This window comes from Eriocheir sinensis, chromosome 47 (genome assembly GCF_024679095.1).
Source record: "Eriocheir sinensis breed Jianghai 21 chromosome 47, ASM2467909v1, whole genome shotgun sequence".
Lineage (NCBI taxonomy): Eukaryota > Metazoa > Arthropoda > Malacostraca > Decapoda > Varunidae > Eriocheir > Eriocheir sinensis.
This window is the reverse complement of record NC_066555.1, coordinates 166,665-185,587: the sequence shown is the minus strand read 5'-3', so window position 1 is coordinate 185,587 and position 18,923 is coordinate 166,665. Positions and strand designations below refer to the sequence as shown.

The following is an 18,923-nucleotide window of genomic DNA, read 5'->3' as shown; positions in this document are numbered from 1 at the left end:
TAAGTAATTCATGACCACAATTTATTAACAAACTTGTGATGACATTGTTAAAAAAAACCTTGTGAAAGTAGAAAATAAAATGACATCCTCCTGTATATATATACTTGTGTGGTGAGGCAACATTTTCAACTGTTATTATTTTTTTGCACATGTTTTGGGAGGCGAAACTGACATGGATAATACTCTTCAAGGAGGCTCTGCTGACGACTGTTACTACTACTACTACTACTACACTTACAATTACTACTACTACTACAATTACAATTACTGCTACTACATCTATGGTACTACTGCTATTAAGACTGGTACCTCTACAATTACTACTACTCTTCTAGGTTAACTTAAATACTGCTACAAGAACTACTACGACTACTACTACTATTATTGGTATACCTACTAATGATAATGGTAATACTACTTCTACAGCTACTCCCCCTCCTCTAGGTTAAAATCATTCTCCTTCTTTAAAGACTCCACTCCCTACCTCCGACCTTCCCTCCCCTCTCTCTTTCCCTCCCTCCCTAAAGTAACACTCCAGTCAACCCATCATGGCTTTGGAGGGAATCACCTTTCTTACTTGTCTCTCTCTTCATTTCTTCCTTCTTTCTTTCACTTATAAATCCATCTCACCTTCCACACAAGTGCACATAGGGCAGTGTTCCAGCCGCTCCGGGCCAGAGACTGCCTAGCCGCTCCGGGTGAGAGACTGTCTTTGTGATGGCAATGATGATGGCGACATACACGGTATGCAAACGTTACTGGTGAGGACTTATAGGAAACACACAGTGGTGGTGCTCTGGGCCTACGAGGAGTCCATGAACTGTACGTCTGTCAATATGTAGATGGTCTTGGGCAGGGGCTTGGGCTGGGGCGAGAGGACCTTGACCAACTTGTTCTCCTCGTCAACTTCCAGCCTGGAAAGAGGAAACAACATGAGCTGGGGTCTGGTGGAGGTGGTGGAGGGGTGACTGGTGGGTAACTGGGGCTGAGGAAAGAGCTGACAGGGCTGAAGAGACTGGAAAAAAATGGTTTACAAAGTCTGCTGGCAAGTTAAGAAGTGGGGACTACAACAGGCCAGTATTCTCAAGCATTTTGGGGTTTACACAGACATTTGATAAGACTTTGGTAGAGGTGGTGTTAGCATTTCCATGAGAGCAAGTGATCGCAGAAGCTGAGGTATATGGCAGGGATCAGGTGGCAAGACAGGGTGTTCAGTACAGATGTAGCTAACAGATGTGGAGCAGAGGACCTGGAAACAGTGCTCACAAGGGAAAGACTCAGATGGTTTGGACATGTAAAGAGAGCAGGGGAGGATGCAGTGCTGGGAGTTTTGGAGAGATAAGAGGTAGGAGGAAGATCAGTTGGTAGACCTTGGTAAACGTGGAGAAGGTGTATACAGGAAGACTTGGCACTAATGTGATTGGATGAGCATCAGGCAAAAGACAGAGTAGAATGGAGGAGAGCCATAAAGCGTCCAACCGCTCAGGAAGAGTGAAATGGATGGATAATGTTATGAGCCTGGTGAGAGTTTGACAAGGCTTCTGCACCATGAACTTGAAAACCTCTCATGGGAAACTGACTAATCTCTTTGGTGGCTTTTGGAAACAGTGATTGTGAAAGCCAAAAGCATTTCAGAGAACACATCTTGGCATCAGTTCTATACTTTCTGCCCTGCCTAGCCTTATAAACACCTGCCTAGCCTCTATTTCAAGCTCCCTTTCATATTTCCATCATCTAGAAAACTCCTATAGATGTTCCTCTCCTCCATCACCCTGAGCATGAACCAAAGAGCTTCTGAGAATGTGGACCTCAGAGTCAGTTCTATACTTTCTGCCCTGCCCAGCCTTATAAACACCTACGTAGCCTCTATTTCAAACTTCCTTTCATATTTCCACCACAGAGAAAACTCCTATATATGTTCCTCTCCTCCACCACCCTGAGCATGAACCAAAGAGCTTCTAAGAATGTGGACCTCAGAGTCAGTTCTATACTTTCTGCCCTGCCCAGCCTTATAAACACCTGCCTAGCCTCTATTTCAAACTTCCTTTCATATTTCCACCACAGAGAAAACTCCTATATTATGTTCCTCTCCTCCACCACCCTGAGCATGAACCAAAGAGCATCCGAAAGCATCTGAGACTGTGAATCAAAGAAGGTAACTCACACGCAGATGAAGCCGGCCACGTTGGAGGTGAGCAGCTCCTCGGGGTCGGTGGCCAGGCTGACAGCGAGGATGTGGTGCTTCAGCTTCACGCCTGGAAGGGTTAACAACTCTATTTTAGGCGAAGGAAACTATAGATATGTTTGTTGATATAGTGAAAGGGTGATAGTTGTTATATATTCATCTCTCTCTCTCTCTCTCCCTCGTCTGTCTGTCTCTCTCTCTCTCTTTCACTCTTCATTTATCCCTTCTTTCTTTCACTCTTTTATTTATCTTTTTCTTTGTTTATTCTTTCTCTCATATTATTTATTCCTCCTTTCTTTCACTTATTCATTCATATCTCTCTCTCTCTCTCTCTCTCTCTCTCTCTCTCTCTCTCTCTCTCACCTGGCTCCACAGGCACCAGCTTGGTCATGTGGTCATCCACCTTCATGTCCGCTGGCATGCAGGAGTCTGGCAGCGCTGGGGCCCCGATCTTGTATATCTGGAAGTGTGACATCTTGACCTCAAAGCTGTGGGGGTGGTACTTGGTGTGCAGGCCGTAGTAGTACTCTCGGATGCGGTCGTCACGGGAGGAGGCGCGCATGGCTTGGGTGCCCTCCACGACCTAGGGGGGGGAGAGAGGGCATGTGTATTTACCTATTTGTATTTAGCTATCAGTGGTTTACAGTGCCTGAGGTAAGCTGGGATAGTCCTGTCTCCTTGTATAAATTTGTCCAAGCTTTCCTATATTATATCTATATTATCTGATTCATCTAAATCATTTATGAGTTTATATCGTCACCCTCATAAGATAATTGCCTAAGTCATTTTTCAGCGATTTCCAGGTTTTTGTTTACATCAATTTTTCAACATGAGTGACCCCCATTTTTGTATAGCTGCCTTGGGTTTGAGTGTTCTAGAATTGGCCTTTTCATTTCTGCCTAAATCTTGAGCCAAATGAGATAATGACTTCTTTTTCTGATTTCCTGTAAAGTATAAAATAATGACTCAGGCACTCTGTTTACGAAGGAGACGATATACTCTAATCAGGAGCTTGGCAGAGAAGGGTGCAATGGTTGGGACACGTGAGAAGAGACAGAGGGCAGAGATGGTGGATGATGATGATTATTAGGGTGGTCTGTCTCGGCGCCGGAGAGAGAGATGGTGGAGGAAATGGAGGTGCTAGGGAGGACATCAGCTAGAAGGCCAGGGAGAACATGGAGAGGAAATGATAATAATGTTAGGCTAAACAATGACCCCTTGCACTCACCCCGCCACTCTTGGGTAGGAAGACGACCTTGATGAAGGGAATGTCTCGCACCAGCTCATTGTACAGCCTCTCCTGGTCCAGCACGATGATCACGTCCACCTCAAACGCCTGCGCCACGTGGGTCAGGCTCTTGTACCCCTCGTCCTTCACCCAGCCACACGTGTTGATCACCACGCCCGATGCAGCCACTAGGGGGGGAGACGAACATAGAAGGGGAACTTTTACACACTCCTATACACCTGACAATGAGCTTTAGGTGTGGAAGGGGGGCTCTCACACTCTCTTGCTCATCCCTATTCTATCCAAATTCCTTATGCAAGAGTTAACCAGCATCTTCATTCTTTCATTCCTTATGCTGGGGACAGATGAGAGTGAAAGGGGGACTCTCACACTCTCTTGCTCATCCCTATTCTATCCAAATTTCTTATGCATGAGTTAACCAGCATCTTCATGCTTTCATTCATTCTGCAGACAGATGTGGAAGGGGGGCTCTCAGGTGCTCTCTCACACACTCCTACACACCTGAATGCAAGGGCTGTGGGTGTGTCCCTATCTCTCTCTCTTTCCCTTCCTACAGCCTATGCCCCTTCTCCTGCAACCTTTTTCTCTCTCCCTCTTTCCCCTTCCCCCCTGCATAACTTTCCTCTTCCTCTCTCCCTTTCCTTCCTTCTCTCCCTCCTTTTCCCTTTCAGAGCCAACACTACCCTTCCTTTACCTGGCATATCTTTCCTCTCTCTCCATTCCCTTACCCTTCCTTCCCTTTCCCTTCTACTGCCTTCCCTTTCCTCGGCATATCTTTCCTTCCCCTTCATACCCTCCCTTCCTCCCCTGCCTACCCTTCCTGTTCCTGGCCATCTTCTCCTGCACGGTGGCTGCCATGCGGGACACCAGGATGTTGTACAGCGTGGGGTTGCTGGCGGGGGACAGGTGCCCAAAGTTGTAGACCAACGGCGCCTCCTGGGAGAACCCTTCACCCACCGAGGCCGCGCGCTCCACCAGCAGGGCGCCTGTGGGGGGTGAGGAAGAAGAAGGGGTTAGAGGAGAAGGAGGAGGAGGGGGAGTGATAGATGAGAAAAGGGAAGGAAGGGAAGACGAGAATAAACATGAAGAGGAGAAAATAGTGAGTCTCCCTCCTTGCCCCATGTCCCCCCCCCATGCCTCACCAATGGTCCCAGGTATGGAGATGGCCCCCTGGCCCACATCCAGGTCCACAAAGATGGGCCGCCGCCCCATCCGCACGGCGTAGTTGAGGAGGATGCGGCAGAGTGTGGACTTGCCCACCGCACCAGGGCCGACCACCATGGTGACGGGGCCGCGGGTCTCCTCGCCCCGCCCCAGACCCTCGTCAGCGTGCTTCCTCAGCCGCTCCAGGCAAGCGTGGGTGTTGAGGTACATCACCTGGGGGGGAGGGAGGACAGGTAGACAGGTACAGCACCACACACAGATACAGACACATTACTATATAGAGATAGATAGACATATATAGATAGATAGATCATGAAATAGATAATCTCCACATACAGATAGTAGATAGATTCTTCACCAAATACAAATACATCATCAAATATATTGTAGATAGACAGACATATAGATAGATACCGTAGATCATCAAATATAGACACATCACCACATATAGAAACAGATGCATCACCAATTATAGATAGATAGATAGATAGGCAGATATAGATAGAAAGATTACCAAATACAGCTACAGGCAGCCACTATAAACACCTGTCTGAGCCACAATGGGCCTACCACCAAGCCCCACCAAGAAAGCCTACTCCAGCCAGTGGTCAAAACATAAAAAAAGACCACCAAATATATAGACAGATATATAGATAAATAGAGAGAGAGCAAGAGCGAGAGAGAGAGAGAGAGAGAGAGAGAGAGAGAGAGAGAGAGAGATTGTAGTAGCGGCCCCCTCACCATGGGCGTCTCCTTGGCCACATAAGTCCCCTCTGTGGCGCCGGTCAGCTTGAGGCCGCAGCCGTGCCAGGTGTAGACAGCCACCTTGGCACCGGGGAAGAAGGTGTAGGGCTTGTCGGGTGCCAGCTCAGTGCCAAACACCTCCGCCTTGCCGCTGGTCAACTGGAAGACAGACACACATATTATTGGCACTTTTACAGCTCACTCTCCCTTTCACATTATTTCTGCTTCTTCAACTCTCTCTCTCTCTCTCTCTCTCTCTCTCTTTCTTACACATTATTTACACTTATTCAACTCTCTCTCTCTCTCTCTCTCTCTCTCTCTCTCTCCCCCCACCTTTAGCTCCACCGTATCCTTCTTGCTCTCCACCTCAAAGCGCAGCTCACAGTCATGGTCCAGCTTGAACTCCTTCTCCGCCATAGTGCCGCGGCCCACCCTGGCACTGGCACCTGGGGCTCAGGGGGAGACTGTCTGCTGTGGGGAGGCTCAGGATGCCACGGCCGCTGGGTACTGGAAGCTGCCGGGCACGAGGAGACTCAGCAGACCTTGGTTCCCCTTCAGCCACTACTGACAACACCTTCAGGAAAAGAATGAGATCTTGACCTCTTGTTCTTTTTTCTTTTATTCAGAACAGCGTCTAGTAAGCTTCTTTTTTTTCCCCTTGAAGTCCCTCCCTTGCTGTAAAAACAAAACAAAAGGAGGTGTTAGGGTGACAAGCTTGGGGCAGGGGTTGGCTATTGAGTGTCTGATAGAAGAAGAAGCCTGTATTTATAATGGTATCGGTGCCTCAGTTCACCTGTTTTGAAAAGCCCCTCGTAGAAGTAGGTGGGATTTTCCTGGAGAGATTTTGTGATCCTTGTGATAGTTTTACACGACTTCTGCCCCTTAAACAGGAAGGGCAATTTAGCAACCTTCAAGAAAGCACCGAAGACTCACTTACTCGCTAAATCCTACAACACAACAAACATGCGCACCGATGAGGATAATGTTCGGTACTAACATCATTATATTGTTGAAAGCCCTGCGGAGGACTGAAAACAACTTTAAACAAGTGATTCAAGCAACGAAACTGAAAATTTATAGTGACAGAGTTACAGCGAGGAAAGTTAAAAAATATAATGCCATTGACAAGCAAGTTGTGTGAATAAGCAGAAGAGAGGACTGAGAGGAGGAGGAGGAGGAGGAGGAACTAAGAAGCGATACATTGAGATACAACTCAAGAAGAAGATAAACGATTTTGGGAAAGTGCCCACCTCAAGACCTCACAGCACCAGGCAGAAGGTCAAGAAATTGCAGAGAAGAGCTTCCTACGAGACCTGGGGGTACTAGTCAGTCACGACTTTTCACCCACTGAGTACATTGACAACATCACAAGGACGGCCATGCCACCAGCTTTACCAATGAGGGACCAAGACTATTCAACTGCCTGCCGAGGGACATCAGGGACACTACTAACTGCAGCACGGAGACCTTCAAGAGAAAGTTGGACCTGTTCCTGCTGGGGATCCCCGATGAGCCCCTTGTTCTACACGCGACTACTCCAAGGGGGGCAGAGAGTAACTTATTCCCTGACCAGCTGAGCCACATTAGGAGTGGAGCACAGTGTGGGGGCGCTGGACTCCCAACGTCCCAAGTCGACCGTGGTGAACATTACCTGAGCTACAAGACAAGATAATCAGTCTGGGGGGCCACACACGCGTACCCTTGGTCAGCTGTGGGGTCCAGGCGGTGCAGGGGTGGGGAAATATTCTTCAGTGTGTTAGGGGTTGGAAATGTCGTGGCTTCTTCTTCTGCAGTGTTTTCAGGAGCAAGTAATCAAGTAATCAAATGGAAACAAGCGTGCGGCCCCAGGGTGAGGAAGGGGAAGCCGCCACACTGCTCAACGTAAACACTGAGGGAGGCTGGCTATAAGGTATGGGGTGGCTATGGTATAAAGTGACTCATTGAAAGAAAAATAAACCCTGGAATAACGTGAAACTGGCCATATTATATTTTTTTGGCATATCAACTTGTTATCTCAGGCAACTTTTATCTTGTTTGGTAGGATTTCATATGGCCTGCCCTGCCCACTAAACATGTCCTATTAAACTATTAATATTGTCTGTACCTTTGAAACTTGTAATAGGTCTAGTTTTTAGTGTATATAGGGTGCATTTTGTTGTTTTATGCATGTTTTAGTGATGTGTCAGAGGGTGCGAGTGGCAGCCCTGGACACACAACAACAAGGCAGGCAGCCGACGCCCTTCCTCCCTGTGCCGAGTTAATCCTTCCCGCCTCGCCCACAGGAGCTACGGAGGCGGCAGGGGATGTGAGTGTGCTCGGTGGATGTTGTGAGTGTGTAGAGGTGGGCAGGGAGCGCGGCTGATGGGGCTGGCTGGACTTACCGCTGCCCCCGAGAATGCAGGCCAGGCTTTAGGGGCTTATCTGTATCTGTTACATTTACTCGCCTGGTTGGCCCACCCGTTCTCTATACCACGACAAGGAAATACACTAGAAAAACTTACGTGGGTGGGGTCACATCATCACCTGGTTGCCTCCCCATGTGCACACGTTAGGCAATATTAGGTATACGAAATAGGGATAGAAAGGGGCAGTTGAAATCTGTAGGTACGCTAGTCTGTAGGGGTTTGTATATAACTGAGTGAGTATAAGACAATTAAGTACAAAAGACTGAGTTGTGTACTGTATATTCATGGGTGTATATTAATTATTGTTAATTAACTAGACTACTGTATGGCTCCCATCTATTAGTCTTCAGTGTGTAATGTCACTGAATGTTTGTAATTATAGACTGATAGGACAGTACAGTTTCAGCCAACCAACGATTTTCTCACACGGTTCATGTTTTTCTGGTGGTAGTTGTTGTGAATTGCATGATTTTGTACCTCGGTTCCTTCGCAAATGTCTACTTTTCGAGTCATGACCGGCTGATACTATTACCGTTTACCGTTGATGAGGTTTCAGGAGGGTATGGGAGTGAGTCTACCAGTTTTTCTTTTCCCTTAGAGTTAATTATTGGCAGACTTATAGTTGAGCATACCCAAGAACAATTATCCAGTCTGGGTTTAAAAGAACTGGTTGAAGGAGCATTGACAAGGAACATCTGAGTTTTTTTTTTTTATTTACATCAAAGGAGGCATCTCAAGGGCAAAAGAAGGAAACAATAATGAAAAAGAAGCCCGCTATTCGCTGCTCCTACAAAGAGCTCAGAGGAGTGGCCGAAAGATAGGTCAATTTCGGGAGGAGAGAGTTCCAGTCAGTTACAACTCAGATGATGGAAGTGTTTGCTCTGATCAAGGTCCTCTAGTGTTCCCTTTTCCTCTCTGCTGGACTCATGGCAGTATTTCAATCCCATTCCTTTATCTGTGTCTGCATCCTTCTTTTGACCTGTAACGCTTCGTATTGCTTCTTAGCTCCTCCTCCTCTCAGTCCTCTCCTCTTCTTCTTCACACACTTTCCTTTTCAGTATTTTCCTGTGATGACAGATGTGGCTGAGGGAGTGTTCCTTTCTTGCAGAGGGCCCGCAGGTGTTGTGCCACACACCACCACCACCACCACCGCCATGGCACTGTCGTCTGAGTTTGTCACGCTGGTGGAGCAGGAGATCCCCGAGGGCCGGCAGTCCCTCTCAGATTCCCACGCCAACCTGGAGAAGGTGGCCGCATACTGCATCGAGAACTTTGCCAGGGTGAGGACGCACACACCACTGTTTTGTTGCTCTCTGCTTTTTGTTTTCTCTCTGCTAAATGTGTAGTGTTGCTCCCTGTCAAAATGCTGGAGAAACCTTCATGTTATGGGTAATGGGTGAATATACACACTTGTACCACACCATGAGTTATTATGTCCTACACTGTATGTTATTGATACATTATTACACTATGTATTATTATTGATATCGGATGAATTACCGTATGAATAGATCACTTTGGTCTGGCATTAAATTTTATGTGTGGTCAATATCTATCTATATATTTATCTGTTTATATCTTTATTTTTTCATTTTTTATTTCATTTATTTATCTTATTTAGTTTTATGCATGTGTGTGTGTGTGTGTGTGTATTTACCTAGTTTACCTAGTTGTATTTACCTAGTTGCAATTTTACAGGGCCTGGGGTTACGCTCGTGTGGTCCCGTCTCCGTATCTATAATTATCCAACTTTTCCTTGAAGCTCTGCACACTCTTCGCCGATGTGTGTGTGTGTGTGTATTGTATTATAGAAAAGTAGTTTAGTATAGGAGAAAAAGTGCATGAGAAGGGGGCAGAAAATTCAATAAGTAAATAAGTAAATTCAATAAGCGTTCCACCGGCAGGCTGAGAACAAGAATGGCGCACTTGAGGAGACCAAGAACTACACAACGCAGAGCCTGGCCAGCGTGGCATACCAGATCAACACCCTGGCCTACAACTTCCTGCAGATGGTGGAGCAGCAGGCAAACCAGCTGGCAGAGATGGAGAGCCAGGTCAACTACATATCACAGGTCAGCACTCCTCCCTCACCCTCAGGCCCTTAGCATCTCAAGGCTCACACACTCACACTTGATAAGGCTGTGGTAAAGGTTATGGGTGTTGCCAAGGGTAGGAGGAGGAGGAGGAGGTGGTGAAGAGATGTATGTTAGTGAGAAGAAGATAAGGAAGAGGAGGAGGAGGAAGAGAAAGGGATGAAGGAGGAGGAGGTAAAGAGATGTATGTTAGTGAGAAGATAAGGAAGAGGAGGAGGAGGAGGAAGAGAAAAGGATGAAGGAGGAGGAGGTGAAGAGATGTATGTTAGTGAGAAGAAGATAAGGAGGAGGAGGAAGAGAAAGGGATGAAGGAGGAGGAGGAGGTGAAGAGATGTATGGGAGTGAGAAGCAGATAAAGAAGAGGAGGAGGAGGAGGAAGAGAAAGGGATGGAGGAGGAGGAGGAGGAGGAGGAGTTGAAGAGGTATATAGGAGTGAGAAGATAAGGAAGAGGAGGAGGAGGAGGAAGAGAACGGGATGAAGGATGAGGAGGAGTTGAGGAGGTATATGGAAGTGAGAAGATGAAGAAAGGTATATGAGAGAAGATGAGTCCTATTCTTCCACTATACATTTTATTCATAATTAATTTACTTCAACCTGTTTCTCTTGCCATCTATTGTACTTCTTGCTCCCAGGACAGACAGGTGGTGGGTGCAGTGGAGAGGGTAATGGAAGAAAGGAGTGTGGGCATGGAGGTAAATAGGGGAGTAAGGAACAGTACAGTCGTCCCTCAAATAGTACGTTTTCCAATAGTTCAGTTTTATGTGGATTTTCTAAGAAGATTTTTTAGGATTTTTAAATTTAAGGGATGACTGTATTATCCTGCATCAGACACCTGGACATGGAATACAGCACAGCAATGGAGAATGTATGCAGTGGAATTGAGTTCTATAAGAGGTGCATGTGGTGTGTCAGGATGGGATGGAGAGAGTTTTGAAAGCATGTATGAGCGGTTTGGTATGGGTGCGACAGCAAAAGTAGTGGATTGTGGAGTGGGTGAAGTGTGGTGCGTTGAGGTGGTTTGGACATGCGATGAGAATGGGGGAGAATGTATGAGGGAAGGACTGAGGGAGGGGGTGTCGCCTGTGAAGTGGATCAATAGGGTGAATGAGTATTGGAGCGAGAGAGTTGGAAGTAACAGGATTGAATATGCTGAGATGGAGTGCCAGAACAGGGAGAGATGGAGACGCTTCTGCTGCGGCCACCCCCTGGAGATAAAGATACCCTCTCGTGTGTCACCCCTCTGGCTCACCCCACACCAAACACCCTCCCCCATCCCCTGCAGATGGTGATGGTGCACAAGGAGAAGGTAGCGCGGCGGGAGATCGGCGTGCTCACCACCAACAAGACCACGGCGCGTCAGTACAAGATCCTGGCGCCCTCCAACACAGAGAAGCCTATCAAGTATGTCCGCAAGCCCATCGATTTTACCGGTGAGTGGGCAAGGTCTTGGGGTGAGAGAGAGGGGGGGGGGAGGGAGAAAAAGAGAGGGATGGGAGGGAGAGGTCGGTAAATAAAAAGCAAAAATGGAAGTAAGCAAGAGAGAGAGAATAAAATAAGAAAGAAGAATGTAAGGAAGCAAGAGAGAGAGAGAGAGATCGATAGACACAGACAGAGAGAGAGAGAGAGAGAGAGAGAGAGAGAGCAGGACCATCCTAACCCTCCCCCTTTGTGTCGACAGCCTTGGATGACATTGGGCACGGTCTCCGCTCCTCCTCCTCCTCCACGCCTCGGTCCAGACGGTCAGCCAGCAGCGTGGGAGTGCCGCCCCCCCCTGCCCACCAGCAGCCCCCCACCTCTGCCGGCCCCGCCCCCACCACCAAGCCCCCCACGCCGCCCCAGGCCAACCGCTCCGTGTCCTCCCTCTCGCGGGGCTCCAGGGAATACCGCACGCCCCCTGCTGTCGCTCCCCCACAGGTAAGTGCCCTCCCCTTGGTTTGTGATAGTCTGATAAGGCAGAGCTTGGAATAGGAGGAAGATGATAATGATGATGATGAGGAGGAGTAGAAATAGACAGATGAGCAGTAAGAGTAAGATTAAGAGGAGGAGAAGTGGGTGAAAGAGGAGGAGGAGGTAAAGAGGTATATGGGAGTGAGAAGATAAGGAGGAGAAGGGGGTGAAGGAGGAGGAGGAGATGAAGAGGTGTATGGGAGTGAGGAGAAGAAGGAGGAGATGAAGAGGTATATGGGAGTAAGAAGAAGATAAGGAGGAGGAGGAAGGGGTGAAGGAGGTGGAGGAGGTGAATGGGAGTAAGAAGATAAGGAGAAGGAGGTGAATGGGAGAAAGAGGAAGATAAGGAGGAGATGAAGAGGTGCATGGGATTAAGAGGAAGATTATAAGGAGGAAGAGGATAGTGCCTGAATATCCTCTGTTTCAGGTGCCGAGTAACTATGCCCCGAACTACCCCATTGGTCACCCACGGCGGGGCGAACGCACCAGCGGGTACAGCACACTCCCCCACCAGTCCGCGGCACATGTGGCACCCATGGCCCACAATGGGGGAGGCGGGGGAGTGGTGGCACCTCCCCCACAGGTTGGCATGGTCCACCCCATGGCTCACGGCGGGGTGCCCCAGGGAGGGTCCTATGGGGCCCCGCCGCCACCCCCGCCCCACATGCAGGAGCCACCCCAGTATGCTGCACACCAGATCAACATGCCACGTGAGTACGGATGTGTGGGTGGGTGTGGGTGTGGGTGGGTGGATGTACCTAGTTGTATTGTGGGTGTGAATGGGTTTGGGTGTGGGTTGGTGTGGGTGTCTGTGTGGGTGTAGGTGAGTGAGTGTATTTTTGATTGCTATTTGTATTTTTATAGGAGTGAGTCAAGCTTATAATGTGTGTGTGTGTGTGTGTGTGTGTACAATTTTCAAACATTCTTCCAAGGTCTCAGGGTCAAATCTTATCAAGGAAGCTTTGATTAGTTCCCTGACCTTAACACAGCATACACAGCCTTGCCAGTGTGAATCTTTCAGTGTGATTATTGACCATAGTTGTCATTTGGGCTGTGCTGTGCAGCCTGAGATTGTGTATCCTGTAAGCATTGACTCAAGGAAACCAATTGATAGCAGTAATGTTGGTGGAAGATGGAAGAGTGTGTGTGTGTGTGTGTGTGTGTATATATGAGAAATGATTTTCCTTATCTTCTTGATCTGGTGAAGCAACAAGCAAGAAATTATGAATTATTCTCCTTACTTTCTTGATCTAACTTGTGACTCAGTAAGTGTGTGTGTGTGTGTGTGTGTCTATAACAGTGTTGCTTTTCTTCAGGTGTGTATGCAAATCTTCCTCTTCTTCCTATGTACTACATCAGTGAGTAGAGGCTGTGTGTGTGTGTGTGTGTGTGTGTGAGTTTGTTCCTAACCCCCATAACCCGTGATTGCTGTTGCACGCTGCTGGACCTAACACACACACACTCAGGCTACCCCACGGTGATCCGGCCAGCCATGACCTTACCCAAGAACCTCACCAACAAGTCTCTGGCCAACAAAGTGTCAGAGCCAGCCCTAGGTAACCCTGTAGCCCTTGTGCACCCCTAGTAGTCCTGAGAGGGTAACACTGTGACCCTTGCTGTAGGGCTCAACAGTCTTGTGTTACTCTGGTCATTGAAGTCTTATACTTTCCTTCTAGTTTTTTATTGTATTGGATGAGTTGAGTTTTATCCTGTTGCTGTATTGATAAGTGGGTGTTTCCTTTTACTGTATTGTTAGTGGATGAGTTGTTTTAGTACTCATTATTATTGTTTAAGAAGATGAGTATTGAAGCCTCACATTTTCCTTCCATGGTTGTGGCGCCCACGTGTGCACCAGCATGCTCTGGCAGCCCGCTGTGTGTTTGATTTCATGGATAATTTATGATTGCCTACGCATAGCTGCCAGTATCAATAACATAAAGGCAGTGATGAGGAATACCTATAATTATGTTTGTTTTTAAGAAACAAATCATTGATACTGTCTCAGACACCTGATTTGTTATCATTTTCTCTACGGAGAGCAGTGCCAAGGCTGTTTAATAATTTTAATCAGCGACTTTATAAATTATCCAAACAGCTGTGACGGTGTTAATAATTTGAAGCTCAAAATCAACTATAATTGACAGTATTTGTCATTACTGCCAGCATAATAATGATAGTGACAGGTGTCTTGCTATCATTAATTACCCATGAAATGAGACATGCATTGTTGTGGCAGCCAGAGCATGGTACTGCACACCTCAGACACACAACTGTGCTTTTGTATTAGATGAGTTGAGTTTTATTTCTGTTGCTGTATTAATAAATGAGAGTTTCTTTTTACTGTATTGTTAGTAGATGAGTTGTTTTATTATTATTTATCATGATTCCTTTCATACTGTTATTTCATAGGTAATGTTGTTGAAGCCTCAGTTAATATTGTTGAAGCCATAGATAATGTTGTTGAAGCCTCAGTTAATATTGTTGAAGCCTCAGTTAATATTGTTGAAGCCTTAGATAATGTTGTTGAAGCCTCAGTTAATATTGTTGAAGCCTCAGTTAATATTGTTGAAGCCTTAGATAATATTGTTGAAGCCTTAGATAATGTTGTTGAAGCCTCAGTTAATATTGTTGAAGCCTTAGATAATATTGTTGAAGCCTTAGATAATGTTGTTGAAGCCTCAGTTAATATTGTTGAAGCCTTAGATAATGTTGTTGAAGCCTCAGTTAATATTGTTGAAGCCTTAGATAATGTTGTTGAAGCCTCAGTTAATATTGTTGAAGCCTTAGATAATGTTGAAGCTTCAGTTAATATTGTTGAAGCCTTAGATAATGTTGTTATACCCTTGATTAACCTTATTGCAGACTCAGATAATGTTGCACCCTTGATTAACCTTTCTACAGCCTTGGATAATGTTGTTATACCCTTGAATATTGCAGACTCAGATAATGTTGCACCCTTGATTAACCTTACTACAGCCTTGGATAATGTTGCAGCCTTAGGAATTCTTGTTGCTTCCTGAGGTAACTTTGTTTTACTGTACAAGGCTTTTGATCATCCTGTCTTACCTGGCACAGACCCAGCCTTGTGGCGGGAACAGTGTGGGGGGAGCTGGGACTGTTTCATGGGTGTGGGTAGGGGTGAGGGAGTGTGTCTACTATTACTACTGCTGTCTGTCAAGAGGAGAGTATCAAGACACTTTCAAGGGGAGAGTATCAGGAAGCTCAGGATCTTGTTGCTGTTTTTTATTTTATTTTATTTATTTATTTATTTTTTTGCCCTTGACCTGCCTTCCTTGCCATAAAAAAATAATATACCTCTATTACTGCTATTATTGGTGCTACATTATTGACCCTTCCCCCCTCAGCGCCCCCCTCCCCCGCCTCCTCTGGTCCTGTGAGTGAGCCCGACTACACCAGCCGCTCCTCGGGTGCCTCCAGCCCCCCCCTGCCGCCGCCGCCCCCCTCAGAGGTGGACGCCCCCCCTGCCATACCCCCGCACTTCATGGAGAAAGGTGGGGACTCTCTCTCTCTGTCTTTCTATATCCATATCTATTAGGGTTGCACCGATTAATCGGCAGGTAATCGGTAATCGGCCTTATCGGCCATTTTGCCGATTAATCGTTGGCCGATTAATATTATCAAAATTTTTTTCTCTCTTTTATGGTGCAATGTACATAACACAATATCATTAATATTGATATAAGGATGGTGATGTTACCAAAACTCTTGACACACCTTTCCACAGCATTTATTACAAACAAGTTAATATGCAAATGTACATTAGACAATTCAAATTCATTAATTATTTGAGAGAGATATTTCATGTCATTCCTTTCCCTTCATTAGGCAAACATGAATCAATACCTACTCAAGAACTTTTTTCCCAAAAATTATGGCAGATGGCAGACAGTGTATGGCAGATGGTAAGCAGCGTAATTATGGCAGAATTCCATAATTATGGCAGACAGCAACACTGGCCGGTGGTCATTGATGTTCACCGTACTGGTACTGGACACGTTCTGTTACAGAGTTCGTATGATACCCTCATACCATTTTCAGTTTTACCTAATTGATGGACAATATTTATGTAACTTTTCATCATTGTAGCTACACAAAGCTATTATTTAATCAAATTAATATATACGTAATCATTCTGCATATTTTATAGTATACTAATAGAAAATTAGAACAAGCGTGTTTTAGATTAGAATTAAGCTAACACAGTGTAAAACACAGTAAATCAGAACAAGACGTGAGAGATTGATAAACTCTCTGTACACTACCATTTCTAGTAGCATCTGTATATTCACCACAAGAACGAGAAACTGACAAATTTTAACATTAAAATCAGGATGTTGCCAAATCATAAGTAACAAATTACAAGAAGTATTTGCTCTCCATACAAAAGATGACAGCTGCCCAGTAAACAAAGTTGTAAACATGAGAGTAGAGGTATGTCTCTAACTTTGTGATATCAGTATCCACTCCAGTAATAATATTAATATTAATCTCATTTACAATTTCAAAGTAATCGGACGATTAATCGGTATCGCCCAACTGCTTATCGGTGCAACCCTAATATCTATCTGTATGTATGTATCTCTCTCTCTGTCTCTCCAAAATTACTCTTCATTTATTTTCCTTTTTGTATTATTTCTTGTTGCTGATATTTTTCAGTGATGGACGACATCCCGGTTCGTCACATGGGCCCCCCACCACCAGCTGTTCCGCCGCACTACCTGGAGAAAGGTAGGCACTGTTCCTCCTTCTCCTCCTCCTCCTCCTCCTCCCAGTACAATGAGCAGGTTCTCTAAAATTTGTTCCATGGGTTTCCTAAGGATCGAACTACATTGTTCATGCTGCCCACCTCCTTGTTGTCTGTGACTGTCACTTAACCCGGTGGTAGCTGTGAGCATCATGGTTTCTTAAAGGCCACTCCCTCCAAGCGAGAATAATGAGAAAAAGTCATCACTCATGCAAACCATTTTATAATATATATCAACGCATTTGTGATCAGTTTATGCATCATCTATTTTGGGGGTTTATATCATGGCAGAAATTTGGCCTGTCGCTGGTACACGGTAAAGCCACAAATTTACCCCATCGCTGCTACTGGGTTAAGGGGCTTGTGTATCATTCTCCAAGTGGAATTAGCAGCATCTTACCCGTAACTGTGCAGGGATGTGTGGGTGAAGTGTGGAGTGGTGTGTGTTTCATGGGTGTGGGTAGGGGTTTGTCTTCTACTACTACTACTAATAATAATAATAATAATTTCTTTCTGTCAAGCATCAGGGCAGCTCTCCACCTGAAACTGACCTCTCTTCTGGTTCCTCATTCTTTTTTTCTTTTGTCGGAAACGTCTGTCGGGCTTATAAAAACAGCGCCTGTGTATCATTCTCTGCGTGGGGCCTCATTTCTGCCGTCTCCCTTGCAGTGATCGCCGTGTACGACTACTCAGCAGACAAGGACGATGAGTTGACCTTCAGCGAGAACGCCGTCATCTATGTGCTAAAGAAGAACGACGACGGCTGGTGGGAGGGAGTCATGGATGGCGTGACAGGACTATTCCCAGGGAACTACGTGGAGCCCCTCATGTAACGCGCACACACACACACACACACACACACACACATACGCATACACAAATATAGATAAATAAATAAATGAACAAATGAATGAATGATTAAAAATAACACAAACACACACACACACACACACACACACACACACATAAGTAAGTGAATAAGTAAATTAATGACTAAGTAAAAATGATATACACACACACACACACACCACATGCAAGAGAGAGAGAGAGAGAGAGAGAGAGAGAGGAAGGGAGGGGAAGCAGAGGATGGTATAGTTATTCTCTCTCTCTCTCTCTCTCTCTCTCAAGCACAAACTACTATCCCAGCCATGACCTCCACACACACACACACACATTCATTAGTATTAGGCTGCATCCAGGTTATCAGTGTGGTAAGTCAATGGCGTCTGTGTATGTAAGTGTTCACTGTACATATATATCTTTTTCAGTAATAATTATAAGTAGTAATAATAAGATTGTGTTTGGAAGAAGGAAATCATGTATGTATGTAAGTGTTCATTGTACATATATTTCTTTTTCAGTAATAATAATAATAGTAATGATGTGTTTGGAAGAAGGATATTTGGGTTGAGTCCTCCTTATATTATACTGTATTATTATTATTATTATTATTTTATTTTTTCATTACTATTACTGGTTAATTGATATATGTTTTAGGCGGAGTCGTCCTCCTCCTCTGCATGCTGTGTATAGGTGTATGTGCAACACTTGATTCATATGAAGGTCAGCCTCCCCAAGGTGATAAGTGCATGTTTAATTGAGGAACAAATTGGACCCCACAGAGAAGTAGTGACCTCTTGCCAAAATTGACCCCCATCCAGGGCTGGGTCAGGTTGAATTCAGAAATTAACTTAATCAGTAGAAGTAGGATAGAAGTAGCAGACGTGGTAGCCGCAGAAAAGTGTCCCTATAATGTCCTTCCCTTCAGCCTGGCCTTGGCAACATTGGGTCGTATTACAAGATATTTTGTCTCCCAAGTTCACGTATTTGACAAGGCTTTCGTAGGAGTTGTGGGCATTTCCAGGAGTAGTTTTATGACCCTGGTGGTAGTCTGACCCTTCTTCTGTACCATGAACCTCAAGAAACACTCATTAGAACCCGACTGACCCCTCTTTGGCCTTTAGAATTAGCTGATGTGAGAAGCAAAAGTGTCTTATGATACCAACCATTGTGTAAAAGTGTAGCCAGTGACCGTGGCGTGGCTGAGTGTGTTCCGTGTGTGTTGTGCCGGACAGTGTGTTGAGGTGCAGGCTGTGTTGTCTGGCAGGCACTGATTACACACACGTTGGCCTTATGATCTGCGGCACCAGCAAGGAAGGAGTGGCACCGTTCCAGCCTGTCAAGGTGGTGGTGCCATTGCCTGCTGTCTTGCCTCAATGGAAAGTCTAGAGAAAATGTCTTCGGTCAGTCCCAATTTTTGCTCACCAGGAAATACTTTACTGTTAATTCATCAGTGAAAACTTTCCCTGTGCATTATATACAATAAACATGTTGTAACCCAGACGGTATTCATAAATTACATCCCATGCA

The 18,923-nt window shown here is 45.6% G+C and overlaps 2 protein-coding genes across 5 annotated transcripts; one reads left to right on the top strand and one right to left on the bottom strand.

Annotated features, from left to right (window-relative positions):
* Positions 1–7,246, bottom strand: LOC126981194 (protein CLP1 homolog). 3 transcript variants are annotated; one of them, XM_050831942.1, is made up of 9 exons: positions 7,042–7,246; positions 5,676–6,017; positions 5,340–5,501; positions 4,577–4,811; positions 4,250–4,420; positions 3,414–3,601; positions 2,549–2,768; positions 2,165–2,255; positions 1–914 (listed from the first exon to the last, which is right to left on the bottom strand). In XM_050831942.1, the coding sequence occupies exons 2-9, from the start codon at positions 5,757–5,759 to the stop codon at positions 803–805; spliced, it is 1,263 nt and encodes a 420-aa protein (XP_050687899.1). In that variant the 5' UTR covers positions 5,760–6,017; positions 7,042–7,246; the 3' UTR covers positions 1–802. The 3 variants fall into 3 exon arrangements, with proteins under 3 accessions (XP_050687899.1, XP_050687900.1, XP_050687901.1); XM_050831943.1 differs by having other exon boundaries at positions 5,676–5,916; XM_050831944.1 differs by lacking the exon at positions 7,042–7,246 and adding an exon at positions 6,994–7,012 and having other exon boundaries at positions 5,676–5,916.
* A 249-nt stretch (positions 7,247–7,495) lies between these two features.
* On the top strand, positions 7,496–18,894 carry LOC126981193 (abl interactor 2-like). Of its 2 annotated transcripts, XM_050831940.1 has the most exons (10): positions 7,496–7,647; positions 8,856–9,027; positions 9,652–9,819; positions 11,124–11,271; positions 11,520–11,755; positions 12,216–12,498; positions 13,255–13,344; positions 15,154–15,300; positions 16,466–16,537; positions 17,223–18,894. In XM_050831940.1, the coding sequence occupies exons 2-10, from the start codon at positions 8,902–8,904 to the stop codon at positions 17,384–17,386; spliced, it is 1,434 nt and encodes a 477-aa protein (XP_050687897.1). In that variant the 5' UTR covers positions 7,496–7,647; positions 8,856–8,901; the 3' UTR covers positions 17,387–18,894. The 2 variants fall into 2 exon arrangements, with proteins under 2 accessions (XP_050687897.1, XP_050687898.1); XM_050831941.1 differs by lacking the exon at positions 13,255–13,344.
* Positions 18,895–18,923: the final 29 nt, after the last annotated feature.

Bases quoted from the DNA above. Each gene is read 5' to 3' on its own strand.
- LOC126981194 (XM_050831942.1), bottom strand. From the start codon at position 5,759: ATGGCGGAGAAGGAGTTCAAGCTGGACCATGACTGTGAGCTGCGCTTT. The intron at 4,421-4,576 runs GTGAGGCATGGG...CACCCCCCACAG, and splicing joins CTCCATACCTGGGACCATTG to GCGCCCTGCTGGTGGAGCGC. The intron at 2,769-3,413 runs GTGAGTGCAAGG...TCCCCCCCCTAG, and splicing joins TCCTACCCAAGAGTGGCGGG to GTCGTGGAGGGCACCCAAGC.
- LOC126981193 (XM_050831940.1), top strand. From the start codon at position 8,902: ATGGCACTGTCGTCTGAGTTTGTCACGCTGGTGGAGCAGGAGATCCCC. The intron at 9,820-11,123 runs GTCAGCACTCCT...CATCCCCTGCAG, and splicing joins AGGTCAACTACATATCACAG to ATGGTGATGGTGCACAAGGA. The intron at 11,272-11,519 runs GTGAGTGGGCAA...TTGTGTCGACAG, and splicing joins CAAGCCCATCGATTTTACCG to CCTTGGATGACATTGGGCAC.